The 27,500-nt window shown below is 47.3% G+C and overlaps 1 protein-coding gene across 3 annotated transcripts in view; it reads right to left on the bottom strand.

Moving 5' to 3' along the window:
• The window catches only part of svep1 (sushi, von Willebrand factor type A, EGF and pentraxin domain containing 1), a 104,100-nt gene that overhangs the window by 71,186 nt on the left and 5,414 nt on the right, over positions 1 to 27,500 (bottom strand). For all 3 annotated transcript variants that reach the window (XM_061251716.1, XM_061251717.1, XM_061251715.1), the window contains exons 4-5: positions 9,221 to 9,476; positions 8,398 to 8,574 (exon numbers count right to left, since the gene is read on the bottom strand). In XM_061251716.1, the coding sequence (XP_061107700.1) occupies positions 8,398 to 8,574; positions 9,221 to 9,476 (433 nt within the window). The remainder of the gene's footprint in view (positions 1 to 8,397; positions 8,575 to 9,220; positions 9,477 to 27,500) is intronic.

The raw sequence follows: 27,500 nt of genomic DNA, 5'->3' as shown, positions 1-27,500 counted from the left end.
TGGGAACGCAGAGCGGGGAGTTACCGGCCTGCTCGTGGGCGGACCTTGCTACCGTGGATCCGGTTTACAGTTGCACCAACTGCGCTCATTACATTACATGACATTACATTAATGGCATTTGGCAGACGCTCTTATCCAGAGCGACGTACGGTTGATTAGGGTTAAGGGCCTTGCTCAAGGGCCCAACGGCTGTGCGGATCTTATTGCGGCGCCGGGGATCGAACCAGCGCGTCCCATTCATGCACCTTAACCACTACATTACACATTACATTATTGCCATTTGGCAGACGCTCTTATCCAGAGCGACGTACAGTTGATGAGCAGGAGACAAACCTCCCCTGGAGCAGTGCAGGGTTAAGGGCCTTGCTCAAGGGCCCAACGGCTGTGCGGATCTTATTGTGGCTACACCGGGGATTAGAACCACCGACCTTGCGTGTCCCAGTCCTTTACCTTAACCACTACGCTACAGGCCACTCACAGCAGCACAGCCACAACAAAGGAGACATCTTAGGAAGATCATAGGAATCCACTGACCCATTTTCCACCCAGTAGCATCTTAAAGGGGCTCGCTTTTATAGCAGGGGAGGGGTGACCTCTCATAGTGTATTTACAGTTGAAATCTGGCTTTGCAGGCCCAAAGAGCCAGATCCCCCCCCACCCCCCACCCCAGTTCTACATGACACTCTAAATCATAGATCAAGCAGCTGATACGAGATCCATATGTTGTCTGCACAGGGGGGTTGGGATGATTGGGGGGGGGGGGGGGTTAAACATACTAATATTTTAGCTGAAACGTCTGCTTCTCCTTTCTCTCTACAACTGACATTGATGGAAAAGCAATATGCTTCTCTAAACAAATCTCCACTTAAGTCAGCGTCGCTTGTATGTAGTGTATACACGAGCCTGAAACAGGAGTGCAATAGGAAGTAGTGGAACATGTGTGGAGTCAAAGCACTGCTGCTCTTATCCGGAGGTTGTGGAGGCAGGTCAGGCACATCGACTGGACTGACGGTCAGTGAAGGAACATTGATCACGACCATCAACAGGAAATGGAAGATCTGCCACCATCTCTCGTAAATCGCCTAAAAAACATCTTCGGTTCTGCCTCAATTAATTTAAGAATGGGAAGCTCCTCTTGACCTCTGCTATCCTCAGAGAATCTCAAGTATTATCCCCTTCTGCCAAATGTTTGGACAGAAGGACATTGAGCAACTCGGGGAAGTTTTTATTTTTTATTTTTTAGAAAGCCCATTTCAGTGGGCCTGCTGCCATATATTCCCGTAAGAGATTACACTGTCAGGCAATATTTCCCTCCACTTATATAGGAAGAGATCATTCATGAAAAGGTTTACATAACCTGCTGGGTACTGTACATCACAGCAAGCCACAAGCCGAGCGTCTATCCAGGGTTATGTGCTGCAGATATTCAAGTAAAATAAACACATTTATTCTATTGCTTCCTCTGAGAAGCTTCTGGAATTCAATTTCCATCACTGCTGCCCAGGAAGAGTCGGCAGTACGATTTGAGTACAGAAACGGTTAACGACAGCACGCATATACCCACAGCAGATGTGTAGCACAATAACAAAACTACAGCATAAAAAAATAGCAGTATTAAATTTCTGCAGTATGATAATAATAACAATAATAACAATAATTCCAGGAATGTTTTTGAAATACATTTATCCTTAATTTTTATCCACAGAGGCTTGCAGAGCGACATACCTTCCGTACAGGCGTACAGATAGATGTTTTATGGAAGGAATGCAGGCTAATTGCCTCGCTCAAAGCTCAAGGGCACAACACACACTTTCAGTCGCAAGCCAAGTTAACCGCAGTGCTACAGCGTCTGCCGCAGAGTCTATTGGTACCAGAAGTGCCGTTCTACTGGATTGAACTTCCTGAAAATGCTCAGATTAAATTTTTGCCCTCAATTCGTTGTGCAAATATTTTAGGTTTTAGCCTTTAACCGAACTCGAAATGTCCCCCCCCGCTGATGGGACGGACAGTAGCGGTGGAGGGAGGGGGCGAGCTCGAGACGGGTCGTTGGCCCGGCCGGGGTTCTGGGTGAACGCACTGTCAGTGAAGTGACAGAACCGATCCGGACCTGGGGCTCCCTCCGGGAAGCCGGGCTCTCTCTCACACACACACACACACACGCGCGGGAGTTATTGCGTTTTTTTTTCACGGCGCGTCGGAGGAGAGGAAGTGCGCGCTGGCATTGGCCTGAGCGCCTCTCTCTAAAAAAGACCGTCCGGAGCCAAGGATGATATCAGCGGCCCGCACGGACGCAAGGCGAGGTCAGCCGGGTTCAGGCGCATTCTCGTGTTTTTGTTTTTCTCGCGTTTGGCGAACCTCTCCGCCGCACTTTATAGTATATTCACACGTGTTCCAAGTTACGGGAAAGGCAGAGTTTTTGAAATCCTCTGGAGCTCTCCAACATTTCACGAGGACCCCCTCCTCCCCCCCCCCCCCCGCCCCCTCGTTCCATTCCTCCCCCATGAGCGCTGGATTTATGTCTGCCTGGGGGCTTCCTCCGGGATTCTCAGCAATCCAGTCGCAAGCAAATATTTACAGTTTGGGCTTTAAGGCAATAAACGGCACCCGCACCCCGCCCCCCCCCCCCCCCACCCACACATGATCAACTGACACAGAGTACTGGCAACTGTGGCCGCATCCAGGCCTCCAAAGACCTGCAGGATCTGCTTTGCTGATATGCACAGTCCAGCTCGGCTCCACTGCCGGTCATATGAGACACAGCTGCAAGCCTCCAGGCTACCTCTCTCTCTCTCTCTCTCTCCATCTTTCCCTCATCCCTCACTCTCTTTCCATCTCTGTCTCCTTCCCCCCCCCCGTCTAATGCCCTTTACATCCATCCGTCGCTCCATCACAACCCTTTCACTCTCTCTTCCTCTCACACTCCCCCTCTCATTCTCTCATCCATATTCATGCGTTCTTTTCAATCGTAAAAGGCTGAGCGGCAATAAGCAGGGGGCCGCATCCGAAAAGCAAATAAACAAACCCGTTAACATACACCATTCCTTCCTCCCAGCTTCTGGAATTCTGATAATACTGGGAAGGGGGGGGGGGGGGGAGGGGGAAATCGCTCCTCGTGTTTGTGTTTAACTTTCGGACATCCTGTCAGCTCCGTTAGCCGGCGGTGTTATTACCCGCTGTATCTACAGTGTACTCGTGAATGATAGTGCAAGCGTGTTACTCCGCCCCGACATAAAGACCATTTCTTCCTGTTGCGGTGCCTTCTGCATCAGCCTCAGAGCTGAAGTAAACGCGTGCAAGATGCGCTGATCACAAGATGTCTCATAGTTTTTTTTAATGTTTTAAAAAGATATATATTACTCTGCAGTGAACACATTATGAATTTGTTAACTATGATTACAATTTTATTTTTACAGCCATATATATAGACTCAGTGAGCACTTTATTAGGTAGACCTGTACACCAGCTGCAAATATTTAGTCAGCCAATCATGTGGCAGCAATTCCGGTATGTGGTGTTAGATTTAGTCTAATAGTCTTTTTTTTATTTAATCATACACCTCCAATTTTCTGAGCCAAATTCAAATGCAGTGTGTTTTTCAAAACTAATAGGTAAATTAACCAAAATTGAATAGAAACAAGTGATGCTTGCAATAACAGAGATATGCAGAAGAACCTCCATATAGATAGGCTACAGCAGCAATAAGTCAAATAAATAAGTCTAATAAATACCTAATAGTGCTCACTGAGTGTTTATACACACACACACACACACACACACACACACACATCCATAGACTGTGGCCCTGCTTTCAGAGACACACACTGAGGCCAGGGGAAGGGTGTAGCTCATGATGCTTCCCGTCACATAGCAATGATGCGATAGCCGCGTTCTCCACGCCGTAGGCTACGTGTAGATTCGACGCAGAAGTATAAATCAGGCTTCACTCTAACAGCTGAAGGTGGCTGATCTACACCCCCCCCCCCATTTCTCACCTCTTAACTGTCCCACAGAAACAAAAGTGGAATTAGGTGAGAAGACATGCCTTGGCTGTGAAATCCCTTTAAACACTTGGCCAAAAAACTGAAAACAGATGTAGAATATCAGAACCTGTTCCACGCGCGTTGGTCTGTTGAACTCATCAGTCGTGGTGGGTTCATTCATCAGTTTATCTGCCCGGCTCACATTCTGGGCTGCTCCAGGGTGCCTTAAATTGCCAACATTTCTACACGCTACTCATCCGGACGGCTAACGTCCTCCAAGAGCCACGCAGAACCTGCCGTTCAGGACTAAGCGAATCGGTCCAAGGGTTCCGGTAACATTATACCTGCTCTGTACATCTGCTGCATTTTAGATTAATTACTTTATCCTGCTCTGTGGTTTGCGGGGAGCACTGAGGTGGAGACATGAGCAGGGGGTGGGGGGGGGGGGTGGGGGGGGTAGGAGGGGGAGATGGTGTGGGACGATCTGGAATGTGTACTGAATGTGCTTATCGGCAAGAAAAGGTTCCCCAGCGTATGGAAATAACAAAGGATCGTTTCCCCAGCCTGGAACCTGCAAAACTGAGAGTCTGAAAATACCTAACAGGGAGGAGGGACTCAAACCGCTGAAAGCAACGGCCAAGCCTCAGAATAGACATTCCTCTTCCAGTCCTAATAAACCCTCACCTTGGACAGAGTAAGACACAAATACACAACAGACAAAAATGTACCGCTTAAGCAACTCAGTCTGCACGCTGGAAAAAAGTCTGTATGTATCTTGGCACGTTGGGGCGCTGTGGTGGAGAATCTCTTACAGGTCAAACCTCATGACCTCAATTTACCTTCAAAATCAGACATAACTAGTATTAAATGGCAGTGTGGGATACGAGCTGAACTGTCAAGTTGGTAAACATTAAACACTAAATACCGCCGTGTATTTACAAACACAATTAGCGTATAACCCTGAGGGCAGGATCCAGGGGTGTTTCCGTAAGCCCAAAGACTGTGTTCATGAAGCGTGCCTGAGCAGGACGGCTGATTTTAACGTCTCATAATGGATAAAGGTATGATACGGACAGGGGAAACCTGATCCTAAATCTTCCAAAAAAATTGAGTTGTTTTTCAGCATAGGCTAGGATCTGTGTTCACTCTCGTTTACCAATTTGCCAATTCAGCTCGAGTCCCAGAGCACAATCTAACAGTGATTTGATTTGGAAGGTAAATTGAGGACATGAGAACCTCCAGTGCCTGACCTATCAAAGAAGGGCCTCCACGGGTCTCCGTCCTCCGAGCCAGCCCTCCTGGCGTACGCTTCCCACCACTAATTAATTATTCGACAATTAGTCCAGGGGGGACAGCCAAGTCTGGAACATGCGAGTGTGATTTAAACGGGGCACTCTCTGGTGACTCACACGGGCTGCTGATATGGCAGGCCATCCAACCAACCCTAAAAAAAAAACCCGCTGATAATTTACCAATTCCTCCATGTTCCAGACAAGCAATCGCAAATGTCACCGGTCATCAACACAGTCGTCAGTCGACACATTCTAGGTTGCCATGCCGATTCCCTCCGTTTGTTTTTCCTTCTACTGGGATTCAGTCTCCGGCAATCACACGCACTGCCTCCCTTCTGGACACAGTGATTACGTACTTGGCAGTCGTGTTGGTTAGTTCAGTCTTTTCATATCCAGACATCTACTCTAAATCACACTGGGCATGCCCATTAGGTCGTAGGACTCCCGTTTAGGAAACGTGCGTCAGACAAAACCGGGGGCGATACTTCATAACATTATCCTGAAATTATTTCCCAACAATCACATTGATACTTTGGTCTTTTTTCAGAACTTTTCCTCTGTTATTGTAAATCTTTTTGGGAATCTATACAACCTTTTTTTTCTTTTTTCTTTTTTCACTGCCTGTCATGACACACCCATAGAGGATACACTATAACTGAGCAGAGGCTCTCCATCAGTACTGTATACCCACCCATGAACTCACCCAGTAGCTTTTTTCTACATACAGTACGTAACACAGTGTGTAGTGTGTAGAGGAAGGGGAAAATGCAGCAGTGACTGGACTCGAGTACTCTCGATCACACGGGTGTCAAACTCCAGTCCTGGAGGAGCCGCAGTGTCTGCTGGTACTTGTGGTTTCCGTTCAATCAGCAGCCAATTATGGCCTTGAGAACATTACATTACATTATTGGCATTTGGCAGACGCTCTTATCCAGAGCGACTTACAGTTGATTAGACTAAGCAGGAGACAATCCTCCCCTGGAGCAATGCAGGGTTAAGGGCCTTGGTCAAGGGCCCAACGGCTGTACGGATCTTATCCTGGCTACACCGGGATTAGAACCCACCAACCTTGCATCTCCCAGTCATTTACCTTAAATGCTACGCTACAGGCCGCCCCCCGAATAGCCTATGAAAGACTTTGAAATGTATCTCTTGTGCTGAAACAAAAACCAGCAGACACTGCGGCCCTCCAGGGCTGGAGTTTGACACCCCTGCTCTATCACAAACACAACAGGGCCTGACACACTTATTTTGGGGTTCAGGCGTGGATAATTGCCAAGCTTTCCTTCTGTTTCTCTGTAAAGCATCTTCGCAAAAAAGTGCAACACAAACACAAACTGACATTGGCGTGAGTGATATGTCCCAGAATAAATCTAGCAAGTCTAAGCTACGGGGGCACAGCCTGATCTTCTGCCCAGAACCTGTCCAACCTAGGCACCTAAGGAGCCCAGATGTGGACATTTGTTTGCCCGTTTTCTGGAGCGCAGGTTACACGACGTGTACAATTTCAACACTGAGCACTATGCCAGGCCTCTTTTAATGCCATAAGCGAGAGGAATTTCACCTGGGTGTAGGGGAATTAAAACGAAAGACTTTTACGAACAATTTTGTTGATTTGAGCTTTGCAACTATTGAGCAGTAATACATTCTGGGTGCAGATGTAGTTTAAATATCTTTACATATTTTACTCACTTTTTGTTGCACAAGGGTTTTCATGTGTCACAGTATTTAGAGGAGACCTTTCTACTGAAGGACAGAAGGAAGGAAACAGACTTTGTAGGAAAGAAGACACCCAAGGAGCATTCTGTCCGAGCAGCCACACGCCCATTGGGGTTTGCTTTGGAACAACAGAAATGTCTTCAGTGTTTATCATGTTTGCCAGCAGAGAGCAGGATACAGGGTACATGTTTGCTGGCAGAGAGCAGGGTACAGGGTACATTTTTGTTTGTTTGCTCAGTGGAGAAAGCTCCCCTCCAGGGCTTTAAACTTTAAACACACAAACGCATTGCTCTCGCCCACGGCAGGGAACATCTCAGCATTACTGCGCGGAGACAATCTACACTGAGCTGATAATTGCTTGAATATTTTTTATGACATAGACTCATGGCAAAGCACTTTTTTTTCCAAGTGTGTGACAGTGAATTTCTTTACACCTCTAGCAGATAGGTCTCAAACTCTTAGCAGGGGTTCCACACACACACATATGCAGAAATACACCAAAAAAACAAACAAACAAACACGGGGAATACTTTGACTCTCAGTGGGATCAACAGAATGGGGGGGGGGCGGGGGTCCTGATACCATTGTGCCAGCCTGCTGGTTAACTGAAGGCATGTACAGACCTGTGTTCTTATTAACAATAATGTGTTATTTAGCAGACACTTTTATCCAGAGCGACATACAGTTGATTGTACTAAGAAGGAGACAATCCTCCCCTGGAGCAATGCAGGGTTAAGGGCAGCTTAATTTCCTGCCGCACTGCTCCCTCTAACGCAAGAGATCTGTGTTAAGGCAGGAATCAACCAGTACACTACAGGGTGTGTTACAGGGCGTGCAGCAGGGTACAGGGTGTGTTACAGGGAGTGTTACAGGGTGTGTTACAGGGTGCAGGGTGTGTTACAGGGTGTGTTACAGGGTGTGTTACAGGGTGCAGGGTGTGTTACAGGGCGTGCTGCAGGGTGCAGGGTGTGGTACAGGGTGCAGGGTACAGGGTGTGTTACAGGGTGCAGGGTGTGTTACAGGGAGTGTTACAGGGTGCAGGGTGGGTTACAGGGTGTGTTACAGGGTGCAGGGTGTGTTACAGGGTGTGCTGCAGGGTGCAGGGTGGGTTACAGGGTGTGTTACAGGGTGCAGGGAACAGGGTGTGGTACAGGGTGTGTTACAGGGTGTGTTACAGGGTGCAGGGTGTGGTACAGGGTGCAGGGAACAGGGTGTGTTACAGGGTGTGGTACAGGGTGCAGGGTGTGTTACAGGGTGTGGTACAGGGTGCAGGGTGTGTTACAGGGTGCAGGGAACAGGGTGTGTTACAGGGTGTGTTACAGGGTGCAGGGAACAGGGTGTGGAACAGGGTGTGTTACAGGGTGTGGTACAGGGTGCAGGGTGTGGTGTGCAGGTGTGTGGCGTACCTGTGCAGGTGTGCCTCAGGCCCTTGCCGTAGTAGCCCCTCTCGCAGACGCAGTCGTACTGGCCGCTGCGCGTGCCGCACAGGCAGCTGGCCATCAGGTCGCAGCAGTCCCGGCCTTCCTCGCACAGCGACGCGCAGCGAGACGGCTCGTCCTGGATGTAGCTGCCCGCCGGGAGGTCTGGGGCGCGGGGGGGGGGGGACACGGAGGGGGAGGGGGAGTCAGGCACGGGGCGCTGGGATGCCACACTGACTGACCTCTCGGGGTTTCGGCGAGGTTCACGCGGGCTTGGCGCAGGGATATCGCCGGGAGACGGCAGGCCAGCTATCCACAGCGTAAGCACGCGTAGCGCCGATTACGCGCTGTTTTGACGGACCGAATATTGGATTAATTTCCCCTCAAGCAAACTCAATAGCCTCTGTGCCGTGCTCAGGGCCCACTGCGGAGTCAGGACACACTCAGACTCGGTTAAATCACAATAACTGCCTGACGTTTTCTCTTTGCTTCCACTGACTGAAGAACAGGACTGCACTGCTTCTTAAACGCAGTGCTGAAATGGGTGTGCATTTCCCCACCGTGAACAAAACAGGACTCAGTTTCCCAACACTGTCAGTGGTTTGTCATTTATAGTATCTGATAAACAGTGTTGTGGTTTGATGCTGCTGCTGAGAAAGAAGACTTCTTCCAACCCTGAGGCGTGTATCACAAAGCAGGTTTACTGAGTTAGCTGGACAACCGGGCTGAGTAAAGATTCAGGGGGGCGCGGGGGCGCGGGGGCGCGGGGGCGCGGGGGGGGCGCGGGGGGGGGGCGGTCGTCTCTGCTCACCCTCGTGCAGCGCACGCCGGGCCAGCGCCTCGAACTCGGCGAAGTTGTGCAGCAGGTAGCAGTGCTGGTCTTTGGGCTGCGAGGCCATGTCGTTCAGCTCCCGGATGTTGCCCTGCCAGATGCCGAAGGTGAAGATCTCCACGCCCTGGGCCCGGAGCAGGGCCGCCACGGGCCGCGGGTCCCCCCCGTTGGAGTACCCGTCCGTGATAAGGAAGATCACCCTGGTGGCGTTCTCACGCGAGTTGCTCAATATTTTCTGCAATATAAAATCATGAAAAAATAAAAAATTATACATTAAGTGCCTCGCACACTTACATTATTGATTCATTTGGCATTAGGTGCACTTATATTTTACATCTTACATTGCTCATTTACTTCACTGCTCCAGAGACTTTTTCAAATAAATAGTTTCTGATTTTTTTCCCAATTTTCTCCCAATTTGGTGGCCAATTTCATTCTGTTTCTCATCAATTCCCACGTGTTATTGAGGAAAAACCACCACTGGTTTGCAACTGCATCGAACTGATGCCTACATCATTACATTATACTACATTAATGTCATTTGGCAGACGCTCTTATCCAGAGCGACGTACAGTTGATTAGACTAAGCAAGAGACAATCCTCCCCTGGAGCAATGCGGGGTTAAGGGCCCAACGGCTGCGCGGATCTTATTGTGGCGACGTCGGGATTAGAACCACCGACCTAGCGTGTCCCAGTCGTGTACCTCAACCACTACGCTACAGGCCAGACTGCAGCACAGTCCAATGCCTTAGCCATGCGTCACCACAGTGCTAAGCGACTCAAAGTTTAGCTTCTACGCTTCACTGCCAATGCTGCACACGGCCTTTGGACCAGCATCCCTGTCATGTAATCCTTCAGAAGCTCTGAAACATAAGAAATCGGCCAACTGCTTCTTTTTAAACCCACGGCTAAGCCAGTCCAGCTACTGTACGTAAGTCACTTTGACAGCAAATGCCTGAACTGCATACTGCACTGCGTATTGACCCAGTGGAACCCAATTTTTGGTCACTGTAGTTACAAGGTTTCGCTCCAGCCCTTACGCCAAGTGAATGATTTCATCAAAACCGTGAGAACCGGACCCCGCAGTATATGACACTGCGTTGTGTCCTGTCCTTGAGCAAAGGCACACAGGCGGTCCTGTCTGCACCAAATTTCAGGGGGAAGTGAATGACTGATTTTGAACAAATAAACACAGATTACGTTACATGTCATTAGGCTGACGCTTTTATCCAAAGCTACTTACTTTTTTGTTTGTTTGTTTGTTTGTTTGTTTGTTTTTAGACTAAGCAGGAGACAATCCTCCCCTGGAGCAATGCAGGGTTAAGGGCCTTGCTCAAGGGCCTTAACCACTGCGCTACAGGCCGTAACTGCAGATACAGTGTAAACCATACACTGCATGGTAACTGTATACACTGTACACTGTAACCATACACATACAGTTTACACTGCAGATACAGTGTAAAGAGATACAGTGTAAACCATAGGCCCCCTTCTTCAGTACTGTATTCTGTTGATTTATAGCTGACAGAAACAGGCTAGTGTACTACGGATATTCGGTGGACTCTGGCAGGCATGCTTATGCTAATGTTCAGCAGGGAGAACAAGTGTTATTGCCAGTGCTTAAGTGAATCCAGCACAGAACAGCTAGCAGCACTGAAACCAAACCCTTTTTTAATGTTCATGCTCACTGAGCATAGGAAACCATAACATCTTTTACATTTTATCCACCCCTGCATTCATTTAAATATGGGCTTCTTATAATTAAAACAGACATTTAAAAAAAAATTTGCTTTAAGTTTACTGACTACTTTGACTGCCTGCTAGGTTCAACACAAATCACCTCAGTTACACACACTAAGAGCCAAGCCTCTGTGCATTGTTTGGTGCTGGTTATTGTGACAGAACACACATGAGCAACACATCAGCCCTTAACCACCCAGAATATCGGGCTTTGTCCTTTGGCTACCTCTCTCCTTCCCTCCCTTCCAATTTAATTTCGCTTTATTGACAGGAAACGAGTCATACCGCCATGCCGAAGCAACACAATAACATTGAACTGCACATAGAAACACACAAAAGCCTGGTGAATGGTATACACAGTTCATAAAATCTCTCTCTCTCTCGGTAAAAACTGTAAATATTAAACAGTGAATTACACATTCATAAACGCGGGGCCGACAGGCCTCCCAGAGGTGGGCCCTGGGCGCCACCGTGTGAACGGGGGCCTGGAGCAGAAGGGCAGGGAGAGGCTCTGTTCTTTTACGCTTTAATTGGCGGAGCTTCAAGCCGACACGCCGGGAGGAATACTGACAGGCGCGGGCGGACGAGCCGGGGGCCCCGCCGGGCCCTTCAAACGCGGGGCGCGGGGCCGGTTCCCATCGCAACCCCCGGGGCACAGCTGCCCGCCGGCGCAGCGCTGAAAAGCGCCAGAAAGAAAAAACCCCGTCTCTTCATTACTGGCAGCCCGCTAATGTAAAGCGCCACCCTCCCCGCCGCCTGCCGCCACCACAGTGATGTCAATGCGGCCCCGTTTCCCTGAAGGAGCAGAGCTGAAAAACTAAAACCAAAAGAAAAGAAATGGTATGTTTTTCTGTTTTTCTCCTTTTATCCGGTGGCCTCTGGAAGGCGCGGGCTTGTCCCCGTCTTTATTTTCGGCCCGGCGTTCCCCCCCCCCGGTCGCGGTGCGAAGGGCGGGGAGAAAACCGCGGTGGCGTGTCATCGACGTGCCCTGCTGCCACAGGGTGTGAGTGTGACACCGCGCACGGACGACTGCTTTAACAGGAAATATGCGCCTACACGTACACGAGAGAGAGAGAGAGAGAGAGAGAGAGAGAGAGAGAGAGAGACGGAGAGAGAGATAGAGAGACGGAGAGAGAGATAGAGACGGAGAGAGAGATAGAGAGAGATATAGAGATAGAGATAGAGATAGAGAGAGATATAGAGAGAGAGATAGAGAGATAGAGATAGAGAGAGAGAGACAGAGAGAGAGAGATGGAGAGAGAAACGGAGAGAGATAGAAGTAGAGATAGAGAGATAGTTAGAGATAGAGAGTGAGCGATAGAGAGAGAAATAAAGAGAGATAGAGAGAGAGAGAGACAAAGAGAGAGAAACAGCGAAGATGACAAGAAAAGGAAAGAGAAAAGCAGGGGGAAAGAAACAGTGGCCTCATTGTCTTCTTCCACGCTTTGTCCTGTAAAATGATTTTTAGATTGTGATGGTCTAATGAATCTCCACTGTGGGTCTTAAAAGCACAGGTTTGCATCACTACACATCTGCGAGATATCACAGAGCTAACGCACAAAAGCTGCCCCACATCAATAGCCAAGAGGAGCACAAAGAGACCTGTTCTTTAATAACAACTACAAAAAAACAGAAATAAAATCACTACACGTGGACTACATTAAAGTGTTGTTTGTTGTTCAGTCCAAATGACGGGATTTAGTTACTGTTCTGCAGGGGTATCATGCCCTTTAAAATGTCAAATATGTAATCGAGGAAAGAGCGAGCGAGTAGCAGTTGAGGAACTCCTGTCTTGTGGCCCAGAATGGGCCCCACGGTGTGGTATGGAGTCCAGTCTGTGACTGGCTGCGGCTGACAGCCCTTGCACCTGACTTGTGAACTACAGTTTGATAAGAAGCTGACATCTCATGCTTCAGTGGAGAGCACATGCTTGTCTGTACTCTCCCGCGTCAACAACGGAGGTGGCAGCACTCAAAATGAGGGAAAAACACGGTCACCGGGGCAAGTCCAAAGCAGGTTTAGCACTTCCACGGTCGCCATTCTGGAGAACTCACAATGAACTACCACAATGCCCCTCATATGTCAGGGCTGCACCCTCCAGAGAGACACCTTCAGTGAGACAGGAAAGGGATGTCTGGAGGGTGGGGGAGAGGGGGGGAGTTATGGGTAGTGTTGGAGCCAGATGTCCTCAGATCACTGCTTGTCTATCAGTGGTGTGAGAGAGAACGCAAGAGAGAGAGAGAATAGAGAGAGAGAGAGAAAGCAACAGAGAGAGAATAGAGAGAGAGAAGGCAAGAGAGAGAGAATAGAGAGAGAGAGTGAAGGGGAGAGAAAGAGAGAGAGAGAGAAAAAGCGAGAGAATGTGTGAGACAAAGACAGACAGAGACAGAGAGAGAGCTCCACCAAGACGGCTGATCTGAGATCAGTGCCTCTTGTCTGCAGCTGCCTGTTCCTGGTGCATGGTGGGAAACCTTCTCTCTCAACACGCCCGCAGAAGGAGGTCCCCCACTAGGGGGTCACTGTGATTAAACTGTGGATGGGGTTCGGGGCGAGACACAGGAAGCTAGGATTTCCAATCCCTCCAAAAAAGACATCTAGCTCAATGCATTCCATAGGAAAAGCAAAGCAAAACAAAACAACAACAAAAAAATCGAATTGATGTTGAACGAACTCGGAAGTTAGAATTTGCTTGTTTTGAAAAGCTGTCTGGCCTTTGGCTTCGATTAGAAGAATAACAAGAACAGCCCAAACAAAGGAGAATCTCTGAGACTCAACTCTTGCCACTGCTGGGCTATTGAGCAATATTTTGGAGCATATATTTTTACAAGGGTCATCTTCAGTGTTTCACATTTTTTACCACAGCTCTGACACTTTTCTGGAAAACCTTTTTTGGCTTTTGTGTGCATGGAGATGGAGCTTTTTTTTCCCCCCTTCTAAATCTCATCATTCTAAATCTTTTTTTCCTCAACCAGTTTTGAATGATGAGTTTCCAAAACATGAGAAACAAGAAAACAGGACAAATAAAAGCCAGTGTAATACATTTGTTAAAGCACACAGCACATTCTGTCATTGTACAGTAACGCCATGAGGATTATATTCAATCTCATTTTAAATGACACATTCCGGAATGTTCATGCGATGCTTCCATGACAACTAGGAATGTGTTCTGGTCAAATAATCTAGACAGCCCAAGAACAAGGGAGCCCTTCTGAACTTAACGTTTCATAAGCATAGCACCTGTGGGACACTTAAAGAGAATCACAACAACATCTCCACGGCTGATACCTTAGCCCAACATGGAACTTTCTCCAAAAAGTTCAGTGTGTACTGCAGGTTGTGCGAGTGCCGCTTACAAGGCGAACATCTGTGAAATTGCTCTGGATATTCAGGCGGTACTTTTATGTGGATTCCTGTCAAAACACGGCGATGCATCAAACTAACAACCAAGAGAAAGGAGGAAGTTCACTGGAGAGAGGACACAGTGAATTGTGCTCCAGGAGCTAAGCGTAGGCACTACAGGGACAGAGATCAAAACCACTTTACAACATAGAGGTTGAAGGAACGTTTAAAATATGACATTTTGGTGCAACTGCACAGCATTCAGACATAGTATGTAGACACTTCAGTCATTTAGAGCACATTACTAGAGCGGGACATTGCAGCCCATTGCTAAAAATGTATTCTCCAATAATCCAAGTCATGACTCATGAACGCTACAGGCAGCAAAGAGGCGTCCCAGTGCTACTTTGGGAAGAAATGTCATAATGATGTCATTCTTACATGTTTCGCAAACGCAGCGGCAAAACCAGGGTAAAATACATTCAAAAACGAACGCACACAGCATCAGCCGGTTAAACAAAGAGGCTTCTTCAAGAGGGTACAGACAGACAGAGAGACAGACAGACAGGCAGAGAGACAGACAGACAGACAGACAGAGAGACAGACAGACAGACAGAGACAGACAGACAGAGAGACAGACAGACAGAGAGACAGACAGGCAGAGAGACAGACAGACAGAGAGACAGACAGACAGAGAGAGAGACAGACAGACAGAGAGACAGACAGACAGAGAGACAGACAGACAGACAGAGAGACAGACAGACAGACAGACAGGCAGAGAGACAGACAGAGAGACAGACAGACAGACAGAGAGACAGACAGACAGAGAGACAGACAGGCCTGGGGCCCAGCTCTGTGCACCCTGCCTGTGGCACACAAACACAGGGTTCAATTCAGACCCGCGTTTTTAAACTTCTACCCATAAGTGTGATAGTGCGTATTTTTATGAACAGTCTCCTGCTGGAGAAATATCTGGCAACAAGTGACCGGAGCCAAAGACGGTTGGTCTCGAGTTCAGGCGTGGAAGTTGGGGGGTCTCAGGAAGCTCAGTGCTGATCCCCTCCATTATGAGATCTTATCTCCCACCCCCACCGTCACCCCAGTGTTTTGGTAGGGAAGTAACGCCTGCACGTCGGGATTTAAGTGAACGCCAGCGCGATGTAACAGGTCAATCCCGCCCGTCTGGAACTGATTGTGACCACCTATGGAGCGGAAAGACTGACAGAGTGACGGAGCAGGTTTGACATCGCGCAGAACCAACCGCCTGATGAAGGACAGATAACCTGCGCGATATCTCATGTCGCGGTTGTGATAAAGATTCAAAGTTTTCAGTTGCAGCGCTGTATTTGATTACCCATAAAGCAATGCCCTCATCCTTATTTGCATTAACAGGCTTACCCGTAACGGCATTTATCTGTTATTCTACTCCGTCATTGCTGTCAGTTACAATTATTTCATTTATTTATTTGTATTTTTTAGCAGTGGTCTAATTCACCCTCAGGACTATATTACGGAGAAGATTAATGATAATGGTGAATAGCGTCAAAGAGCTGTTGCCGCGTAACGGTTTGTTTTGAATTTTACCGCATTGCAAAAGCGTGATGGTAATTGCGAAACGCTTGTTTTGCTGGAAATATAGTGGTTGTGAACGATGTGGTCCGTTTTGCGGTTGGGGGGGGATTCGACTCTGGCCAACATTCCTTGCCTGGGACCTGACTGACAGAATGCTGTGCCTTGGCCTCGACTCAGGACAACTTTATGGGGAGCTGAAATCAAAACAGCAGAGCTAATTGCTGAAGTGTCTGAAGCAGCGCGTCCGGAGACGGGAGGAATTCAAATCCCTCGCCTTCATTATCGCCCAATCTGCGCAACGGATGACTTGATCGCAGGCCAGTCGATTTCTCATCCAATTACAAAAAAAAGTTTTAGCGGAGCTGGAAAGCCATTTGAAACGTGTATTGACTCCGAGATGCAATAATTGCCGTTCACAAGCAATAAACGCGCGACGATTAAGCTGTATTTTGGGGATATCTGGCGAGAAGACGAAAACTGGGTGGGAGAGAGGGGTCTAATGAATCCTGTTAACGTGTGGAGATGTAAAGAGCTCCCACATGTCAAAAGGTTTTGCTCTCCGCAGTAAAACATTACATATTACATTACCGGCATTTAGCGAAGGCTCTAATTGAGATCGTCTCAGTGTTTTCATGGCATGCATTTATGCAGCTGAATACATACTGAAGCAATTTAGGGTAAGTGCCTTGCTCAAGGGTACAATGGCAGCGCAACCTTTCAGTTTACAAGCCCTGTTCCAAAGCTGTCCTACTACACTGCTGCCAAATAAGATTATTCTTCATATCAATGAATCCTCACTCCTTTACTCTAGTCTTAATTTCCCCACAAATAATTTGTCAGCTGAAAATGTTCCCATTTTTCCCCTACAGTTGAGCAGATGTTATACAACTTCACATGTGATTAAAAAAATGTATTTGAAATAAATACCTTAAAAATAAACAAAATAAATGTGAAATGTTGGGAGTAATGCATAAGCTATTGAGCAATTTACCAGTTCCATTGCTCAAGCTTGTGGTTTGTGTAAACTTCAGTAAACTAGCCCCATATTGCGATCCTAGCTGCCTTTGTTCCGACAGCCTCCATGTACAAGTTCTCTGGGACCCCCTTATCCGAGAGATTTCAGGGGGGGCCTCCTGCACACTATGACCTCGAAAGAGGGGAACAGGAGAGACGGAAAAAGGGTGTCAACAGCACCAACTACTGAGATTCAATTCTCTTTGAACTTCAGAGACGGGACGGGTTGTGTTGAAAAGGAAAGTATTTTAAGTAAGAGGCCCGGCCATTTTTCCCCCACTGGCTGGCGAAACCTGGAAGAAAAGTGTCTCATCGCAACTCTGCAAGTAAAAGTTTAAATATTCCGCTTTTAAACCTGAAAGGTTGCAGGTTCTGAGAGGTTATCAGGGCCAAGGGATTATTGTAAGAACATTGTTTTTTATAGAATGGCTGGACTCATGAAACCTTCACTGTGATGAAAAATATCTGTTCATGAGCAGAATGAAAAACAATCCATTACGTTGACATCAGTAATGTAAAATATTACATATGCACATTAATCATTTTGGAGTTTTCAGCCTTGGCTGCTGTACACATTTTATAGGTTACTCTAGACTGCTCCAATTTTTCTTTTTTTACTGCTGGAGACCTTTTCAAATAGTTTATTTTACAGGGAAACACATATCACTATCTTTTCATTACACCATCATATTTAAAGGAATAATTCTGTGAGTCATTTCGTACGAAGAAGAAAAGAAAACTCACTCTGTCTCCCGTAAGACGAGGGTCAAGAAGACACTGTGCACTGATCTGGCAAAATAAGGTGACATCGCCATTGCCAAAGACGCAAAATAATGAAAGGCAGAAACCAACTATTGCAGTCACCCACACACGCCCACACACCCATATTGGTGGGGAGACGTCATGTTGGCCAGACAGTAGCGGATGAAGGGCGGGCCCGCCCTGGAGAGACACGCAGTGAGCTTCCCCCTCAGACGGAATGTGACCCACATTAGCACCGACGTTAGCACGCCTCGCGCTTGGCTATAAACAGTCTGCAGTGCAATAAACCAGAGGCATATCCAAAAGCCCTGGTTTAATAATCCCGGTCTGGTTTCAGGTGTAAACAGGGCGCACATGGAAGCACCGCGGAGGTTTGGCTGTAAATCTGTCGGGACAGGCTGCTGTCCATGCTCAGGCTCTGTGTCACGCGGGGAGGGGGAGGGGGGGGGGACTCAGGAGCTGCACAGGCAGGGTGGTCCCGCCCTCCGTGAAACCACGCTGCCCTCAGCGCTGGAGCGTCCGGCCACACAGAACGCGGCCCTGCCTCGCCGTGCCGTGACGGAGAGGGCCGAACTCGCCGTCCGAGTCGCGCCCCCGGCCAGACGGGATGACGTCGCCGCCCTCTGCCGCGTGCTACTGCGAGCGCTGGGACCTGCCCGTGAAGGGAGCCTGCCGCTCTGGAAGACAGCGCCCCCGCCAGGCACGGAGGTGGTACTGCGAATGGCAGGCTCTGAGTCGCAGGCTCCGCACACACGCCGCCTCTGCCCGACGGGGGCCGATCGAACAGCCTCCGCATCACTACGAAAAACTGTCTGTGACCTCCGTCAGGACCAGAGTGAAATTCACCCTGTGGTGTCAACGATGGCAGGCGCCATGAAGGGGAGGCATGGACACGCCCTCCCTTCAGACCCAGCCAGGACTTGGACTGGAGTATCGGAGTAATTGGAGTATCGCCTTTCCCCTAGCAAATAATCACGTTCACCGACAAAAATCTGTCCTGAATTCTTTCTCAGGACTGTTAGCAGGATTTGATGCGAAAAATTGTGATGAAAATTGCCAGGTTGTGAAAATGTTTTTATTCCAAATGTAAGCTGTCATATCTACTTTGAGCAGCGCATTTCTGGCTATTCACTGCAGTGTGGACAAGAGCCAAATATACAGAGCTGTGTGCCGTACCCTCCTGTGAACGAGGAAGAGGGGAACACAGACCATTTCCTTGAATGTTTCCATCGGATTATGAGTTCATGAGCAGACTCATCGCTGTCAGTCCCAGGGAGGGAGAACTACATTACCCATAATTCCAAGACTCATTGCTCTGGCTCTGATTGCGAAACTGGGCTACTGTTAAGCAAGGTATTACAATGCTACAAACAATATGTAGACTTTTTCATTCATTGTGGGGGGGAAGGGGGGCTTCAAATTTACTTGGTGATCACCTCCGACCACTAAACTCCACAAGGAGGAACCTATCCATACAGCTAACCCCACCTCTGTATATAAAGCTTTCCAAAGGACTTTACGACACACACGTATTGTGACAGGCAAGCGGGTGGATACTGTCGGCCACATTGGAATTGAGGGTGTTATGGTCACCTCACTTCTGCGAGGGAGAAACCTTATCCACCCCTTTTCTTGTCTGGCCCGTCTCAGTAGTCTTACAGTAATCTCCCATTCATTCAAACAGTCTGTTTTCCAACCTTCAGTACCCTCTACAAATCCGGAAAAGCAGTAAAACACCGCTGAGCAAATGGCGTCTTGCCATTCGATTGTGCGTATTGATGGGATTTACACGCTCCGATTACGTCTGACCCCACGGCTCAGACCTGCAGTGTGAGCTCACCGCTGAAGTAACCGTTGGCAACGGCAGCAGAAGGCCGGAGAGCACCTGAGAGGCGAGCTTAACGAGCAGCAGAACAGAGAGAGGCGAGCTTAACGAGCAGCAGAACAGAGAGAGGCGAGCTTAACGAGCAGCAGAACAGAGAGAGGCGAGCTTAAGGAGCAGCAGAACAGAGAGAGGCGAGCTTAACGAGCAGCAGAACAGAGAGGCGAGCTTAACGAGCAGCAGAACAGAGAAAGGCGAGCTTAAGGAGCAGCTTCGCCCGGCAGGCGGCGGGAGGGGACGGGGCGAGGGAGGGCACGGCTCTCGCCTTTAGCTCCGCGCGTGTTTGACGTCTACAAATTTCACACGGACCTGGATTGGGCCTTTTCGAATTCCTGCCTTAACACAGATCCCTTGTGCTCCCCTCTAACACATCTCTTGTGTTAAGCCCGATTTATACTTCCGCGTCGAATCTACACTACACTGATGATAGAAGGAAAGAAAAAAGAAAGAGTGATAGGGGCGGCCTGTAGCGTAGTGGTTAAGCTACATGATTGGGACCCGCAAGGTCGGTGGTTCTAATCCTGGTGTAGCCACAATAAGATCCGCACAGCCGTTGGGCCCTTGAGCAAGGCCCTTAGCCCTGCATTGCTCCAGGGGAGGATTGTCTCCTGCTTAGTCTAATCAACTGTACGTCGCTCTGGATAAGAGCATCTGCTAAATGGCAATAATGTAATGTGATGTAAATGAAAGAAAAAAGAAAGAGTGATAGGGGGCTGTCAGAACTACGTATTGCCCCTTACTGTACCAGAGCTGGGGGTTCAGTTCTGGCTACAGCGTCCCGACAACGTCCTGTCAATGCTCCAGCAACGCTCCAGCAACGCTCCTAACACTGGGAAAGCCATCCATGCGAGAACGCAGCCCGTGTCTCTTGAGGAGCCGCCCTTTGTAACTGCCCTTGGGGCCGCTTTGAGAAACGCATTCACCATGAACACAAGCCAGGTCCTCCGCGTGAACCTTGCTCTTCCACCTAGACCAGGGGTCCACATGGGCCCCGGCTTCTTCTGTGGCCGTCTACCAACTCACCGACCACCCACAGGCTGCCAGTTCTCATGTGTAAACAATACACTGCTATGTATTGTACATACGTTGACTTATTGGAAAATGTAATGGTAAATATATTCAATTAAATTCTCAATTCAATTAATTTTATTTTGTACAGCACTTTCTTTTCAATAGAGAACTATCACAAAGAAGGCCAAAACGAGCAGGGCATATTGGCAAGTGCTGTGACAAGTTTTCTAATTGTGATAATATTTTATATCAATATACTGCAGTGTATTACATTTAAATAGGGGGAGCTATTATGACTGAGGTACAGCATACTAATCTTCTCCTACTAAGTAGTAGAGTGGAAAATAGCCACCACCTCATGGTAAGCACAGCCCAGAACAGTCATCAGTACAGATCACAAAAAGCATTTGGAGTGATACCAAAACATAATTTTGTTTAAGCTGTTCAAGGATTAAACTGTTCAATAGATTAAACCCCATTTAAAAGGTGGAATAGTCCACAGTGGCTATATTGGAAACTGCGATCTTCCATTTTAGTCAAAATAGTTGAATAGTGTTGTATAAACAAAACCCAATCAGTACCAAAGATAGAACTTTCTGGAGAAGTTGATTAAGGGTGTAACTTCAACACATCTGGCCGAGTGGGTCGTGCTGAAATTCCTGACATTGGTCACGAATTTCTCAGATAATGTTTTGAGTAATCTGTTTATGTTTAGACAATGAGAAACTGCTCTCAGATGACTAATTTCCAAAAAATAAGAAATATGTTTACTTTTGGAGATCCTTTTGGACACCCCAAAATGGGTCCCCAGTGACAAAAAGATTTTTTGTTATTTTTAGGACCAAATATCTCTGAATCGAAAGTAGATGTTGTCTGAGGCCAAATGTGAATTCTACACAGAATATTACTTCAACATACACATCTACAAAGATTTGGGTCTTTTCCTTTCAAAGACATGGACATTTTGGCGGCAAAACAAAATGGAGTACGAAGCTAAAACTTTCAAGAATTCTACATCTCATCATTATCTACCAACACACAGAAGAAAAAAAATATATATATCCATGACATGCTGTAGTTCAACCCCCTGGAAGGGAATGGCCTGGGTCTAAGATCAAGAAACTGAATACTGACTGCAGCGCAGAGTCGTAATTAAGTCTCCCCTCGCAGCACAGTCTCACTCCGCACAGACATCCGTGCTCATTTCCATTTCGGGTCTCGGGAGCCGGGAGCTTAAAAGACGGGAAAGTTCCCTCGGGACGTCATCCAGCTTTGGCGGGACGGCGTTCCGATCGCCCTCATCAATCCTTATTAGAAAGACAAACAGGCAGAGAGAGGCCACGGGAGGAGGGAGGGAGGGCAGAGACGCAGAAACAGAATCCCCGTTTCAATCGAAGCGCGTTCCCAGCGGAAGCGGACCAAAGGGGTGCCGTCGGCCGTCTCCGCGCTCTGTGAGGGCTTTCGATAGCGGCGGCGCTAATCTGAAGAACCACAGATCCCGCCAGTTCAGACAGAGAGGGTCCCAGCGGTGCAGAAGTGTGATCTCCACACTCCCCTCCCAGCGCCACGCTCCTTATGCCAAAAACCCCCCCCAAAAAACCCGAGTACATTAACATGTGTACACATTAAATTTTAAAATGGTATAAAATCACTTGGCTGCTGTTCCTGCAGACGTTATTTATTTTCCCCCATTCTCTATCGATGTGCACTGTGGTTCGTCATGCATCAGGTATGATATAGCCCTACACCACCTGGAGGGACATTAATCTCATTCATCACAATTTATTATTGTTATTATGTGCTTTATATTAACTACCAAGGCCGTGCAATGTCCGACGTCACCTTCGGATATTTTGATATTTTCCCCATTCACTGGTCTTGCTCCATTAACTGCCACTCAGTGTCACATATTACACTGTTTGGGTCAAAAAGAAAAAATTGATGCAGGTCTGAAGAAAATGTGAGCGCACACAATGTTTACATTTCGTACGTACCCGCATTAAACCCGCATTCTCTGTAAAAAAAAAAGAAAACAAAAGGATGGAAAAAATGTATGATCAAAGCTACTACGATAAAGCACAGGTCTTTGGTTAAAAGGCGACACTGAACCACAGATATTGTTGTTCGTTGTGTGGTGACAAAGGGGTGAGGAACACCCTGTACAGAACAACAACAAAAAAACCCCCCCAATAATGTAAATGACAGATGTTTGTGAAAACAAAATTAAACTCTGAAATGGTAATAGATCAAAGCGCAATGTTCATAAATCCGTTTAGGGTCAGTGGCGTTTAGAAGGGAATCCTCAGGAATCTTTGTTTGGGGGCAGTTAGGGAGGATGTGGTGGTGGTGGTGGTGATGGAGGGGGGCGGGTCACATCCAGAAGGAACGTCCAATATCGTACAAAACCCCCGAGTTCCCATTTCCTCCCCCCCCCCCCCCCGACAGCTTCAAAGGGACAGAGCTATCTGAGGCGACGCAGCTGTTGGGGGTGTGTGTGCGCTTTTTGCACATTGCATTGTGCTGTAGTAAAAAACATGTTTTAAGAATTTTTTGTCATTTTCCCCATCAATAACGAAGGCATTACGGTGTTTAAATAGACCATTAAGGGATCATGGTTTCCTTTTAAGGGATTAAGGGTAAATTCATGGATAATTAATAAAAAATGATGTAAGATTTATGTCATTTTAAGGGATTTGTATTTCACAGTGTATATAATTATTCCAACCCTTAATTCAGTACTTTGTAGAATTACAGCTTTGAGTCTTCTTGGGTCTCAATAAGCTTTCCACACGTGAATTTGGGCCGTTTATCCAGATCCTCCCAAGCACCATCGCATTGGATGGGAAGTGTCTGTGAACTGCCATTTTCAGGTCTCAGGGGGGTTTAAGTCTGGGCTTTGGCTGGGCCACTCAAGAACAGTCAGAGACTTGTCACTCAACGCTTTAGAGATCCACGCCTCGCCACAGTTATATGTCTACAGATACAATTGTTGCATTTCGATGCCTTTCTAAACTATGACCAATCAATTCACATCAATTGCCACAGGTGGACTCCAATCAAGTTCTAGACGCAGTGCAACACTTTTTTAATTCACCAAAAAATTTAAAAAACCTGTTTTCACTTGATGGTTAAAAATCTATTTAAGATTAAATCTACAACACAATAAAGTGTGCAAAAAGTGAAGGGGTCTGAATACTTTCTGAAGCCACTGTATATTTGTGTATGTGTACTATGCATGTAAGCACTTTATTAGGTATTTATTAGACGTATTTTTTAGACTTATTAAGTCTTCTGCTGCTGTAGCCTGTCCACTAAGGGGTTTGTCTCGTTGTGTGTTCAGAAATGCTCTTCTGCATACCACTGCTGTAATGTGTGGTTACTGTATTTGTGTTATTGTATTCTGTATTCCTGACAGCTTCGACCAGTCTAGCTCTTCTCTTCTGACCCCTCTCATTAACAATGCTTCGGTCCACAGAACTGCTGCTCACCTGGATGTTTTTTGGACCTAGAGTGAAAATCCCAAGAGATCAGCAATTACTGAGATACTCAAACGACCCTGTCTGGCACCAACAATCATTCCACGGTCAAAGGTTTCTACCCCATTCTGACAATTAGTCTGAAAAACAGCTGAGCCTTATGGCCATGTCTGCACGCTTTTATGCAATTTGTTGCTGCCACATGATTGGCAGATTAAATATTTGCATTAACAAGCTGGTGTACAGGTCTACCTAATAAAGTGCTCACTGAGTGTATAATAATGGTTGGATATAGCTGTTTTGTGCACTGTACTGTACTGTATGGTACTTATGTGCAAGGCGCTAGTGTGAGCTGATCTGGGCTGTTACTGAGACTGTGTACCATCAAAAAAGGGTGAAATGCTGAAGTCTACACGATGGTGCAGTGAATGTGGTCACCGAGTGTACGTGTGCCAGTGTATGTGTACGCGTAAGTGCGCGTGTGACCGTGTTTGCGCCAGGAACAAAAGCTACAGGGACCGAAAACACAACATTTCCACAACACTCGGAGGACTGGGCCGCGGCTACACTCCCCAGCAGCCTGGCAGAATCCGATAAGAACCCAACGCTGCCAGCAGTTTCATCACCCCTGCCTCAGAGAACTCAGCAAACAAACAAACGCACGCACACCACGTACGGGGTTCACAGACTCAACCCCCCCCCATGTCATCAGCCAGCTATGACCAGGGGGGGCCCCACAGCAGAGCGGGATACAATGTACTTTATCCCGCCGGCCCTGGAGCGGGCTTAAGACGGCCAGGATTCCTCGGCCCGTAATCATTCCCGCTCTCCACTCCCCGCTGGGGGCGCACCGGGCTCCCGCTGGCTGCCTTCCCCTGTGAAAGAGCGCCAGCTCTTCTGCAGCACTGTGTGGCCCGTGGCGTGTGAAGTCGCCCGCTGGCTTTCAGACAAGCACATGAGAGGAACCGAGCGCACGTCAGCGCCGCTGGGGGCCTCGCACGGTCCACAGAGAAACGGCGGTGACTCAAAATTTGGTAATTACAAAACGGGGGAGGAGGGGGGGGGGGGTGAAATGTAAGACCAGAAACAAAATGGAGGTTCATCTCCGCTGGGTCAGACAGCAGGGCCGACATATTTAAAATATATCGATATAAAGTATATTATTAAAATATTTCTCATTCATTCACCCGCTTATCCTGAAAAGGGTCGCAGGGGGGCTGGAGCCTATCCCAGCATACATTGGGGTGAAAGGCAGGAATTCACCCTGGACAGGTCGCCAGTCCATCGCAGGGCACACACACACCATTCACTCACACACTCATACCTACGGGCAATTTAGACTGTCCAATCAGCCTAACCTGCATGTCTTAGGACTGTGGGAGGAAACCGGAGTACCCGGAGGAAACCCACGCAGACACGGGGAGAACATGCAAACTCTGCACAGAGAGGCCCCGGCCAAAGGCGATTCAAACCCAGGACCTCCTTGCTGTGAGGCGGTAGTGCTACCCACTGCGCCATCCGTGCTGCCTCAAATATTTCTCCTCTGGAATAATTCACAATACACATGCATGGGCATATTCTTTTTGCAGTACCCTTATGTGAAATATACTTATTATATTAGTATATATTTCCGAAATGGAGGTCACTGTTCATGGTCAGAAGTCATTTCCAAAATATTTACCAGTGTGAGACACTTTTCCAGGTACATCTGAGTCAATGTTCCGAATAATTAAACACTTTCCCCTGGATGATGCTGGATCTTTTCACACAGCTATGCAAGGCTGGGTAATCCAATTCAGATAAAGATCAATAAAGTTAATCCGATGCGCAATATGGAAACAAAAGCGTACTAGCGATGGAACTTTCAGAATTTGTACTAATCTAAGTCCCAGACTGAGGACTTCTCTGCGGTAGATTAACTTGTGGAAAGGAAAAAAAAAAAGCGAAACAGACAAAAACAGAGGAAAACCCTTTCCTCTTTGTCATCACAATTTCTTTTCTCGAAAATTCTTCCGCTAAATTCAAGAAGAAGGAACGGAAAGAGCGAGTGATCCGTCTCGAGCGGGGTCCTCGTGACCGCTCCGCAACTCCCGCGAGCCGCAGAGCCCCGGCTAATTAGATCTGTCACTCATACCGTACGCGTTACCGTCTCCGATAGCTGGCTAACCTTGGGAAGCAGTCTGACTGCCAAACGAGGCGGCTCAGCCAGCTGTTCTTGTAAAAAAATGTAAAAAAAAGATCTTCCAGGTTCCAAATTTCTACATCGCTTACAAGACTGAGATTGGCGAAATGAATAGAAACGTTTCATCACGTTAATGATTAATTGCAGCAATACACACAAACATTATGAGCCCTGGCACACGGACTGCTTCGTATCACCAATACGGAGTACATTTTCGCATGTTTAGAGACATGTTCACACGTACTTTTTGTGAAATAGCGAAACAAGTCGTTAATAAAAAAGGCTACAGCCAAGTAAGAACGATGGAACCGACGTAAAGCTATAAACCAGGGAATGTGTGGTCACGCCACCAGCAATTTCAGCATAGATCACAAAAATCTGTGCTATTTGGCATGATGAAATATGAAATATCTCATGTATTTATGTATATACACTCAATGAGCACTTTATTAGGTATTTGACACTTTTTTTTTTAACGTACTGTATTGGTCTTCTGCTTCTGTAGCCTATCCACATAGAGGTTTGACATGGTTCAGAGATGCTCTCCAGCATACCACTGTTGTAATGTGTGGTTATTTGCATTACTGTAACCTTCCTGTCAGCTTTGACCAGTCTGGCCTCTCTCCACTGACCTCTCTCATTAACAAGGCGCTTTTGCCCACAGAACTGCTGCTCACTGGATGTTTTTTTGTTTTTCGCGCCATTCTCTGTAAACTCTTGAGACTGTTGTGTGTGAGAATCGCAGGGGATCAGCATTTTCTGAGATACTCAAACCACCCTGTCTGACACGAAACAAGTCACTTAGATCACATTTCTTCCCCAATTTGGTCTGAAAAACAGCTGAACCTCTTGACCATATCTGCATGCCTGTACGCATTTAGTTGCTGCCACATGATTGGCTGATTCAATCTTTGCATTAATAAAGTGCTCACTGAGTGTATACTTATACATTGGGAAAGCAATGAAAAAATCTCAGACAAGGAGAACTGAAAAATCCATATGAAGACAGACAACTGTTTATTGCAGCAGATATGAGATATTATAAGGAGGAAGAACATTGAGTGGGGATTGTAGTGAGATGATGTTGATACTCATTAACTGCACTATAAATGAAGTAAAGAATGATTGAACAAATTTTAAATGATATATACCTCCATGAAAGATACTGGGGCTAGCCCTGGCCTGTCGTATTGGAGTACGTCACCAGGTCACCATGCGTCGTTTTAGAAAACACAGTTACAGCTGATGATGTCTTCACCACTGTCACCACACGCTGTGAGC

Source organism: Conger conger, chromosome 8 (assembly GCF_963514075.1).
Source record: "Conger conger chromosome 8, fConCon1.1, whole genome shotgun sequence".
Lineage (NCBI taxonomy): Eukaryota > Metazoa > Chordata > Actinopteri > Anguilliformes > Congridae > Conger > Conger conger.
The sequence above is the reverse complement of the archived record's forward strand: the minus strand, read 5'-3'. Positions and strand labels throughout refer to the sequence as shown.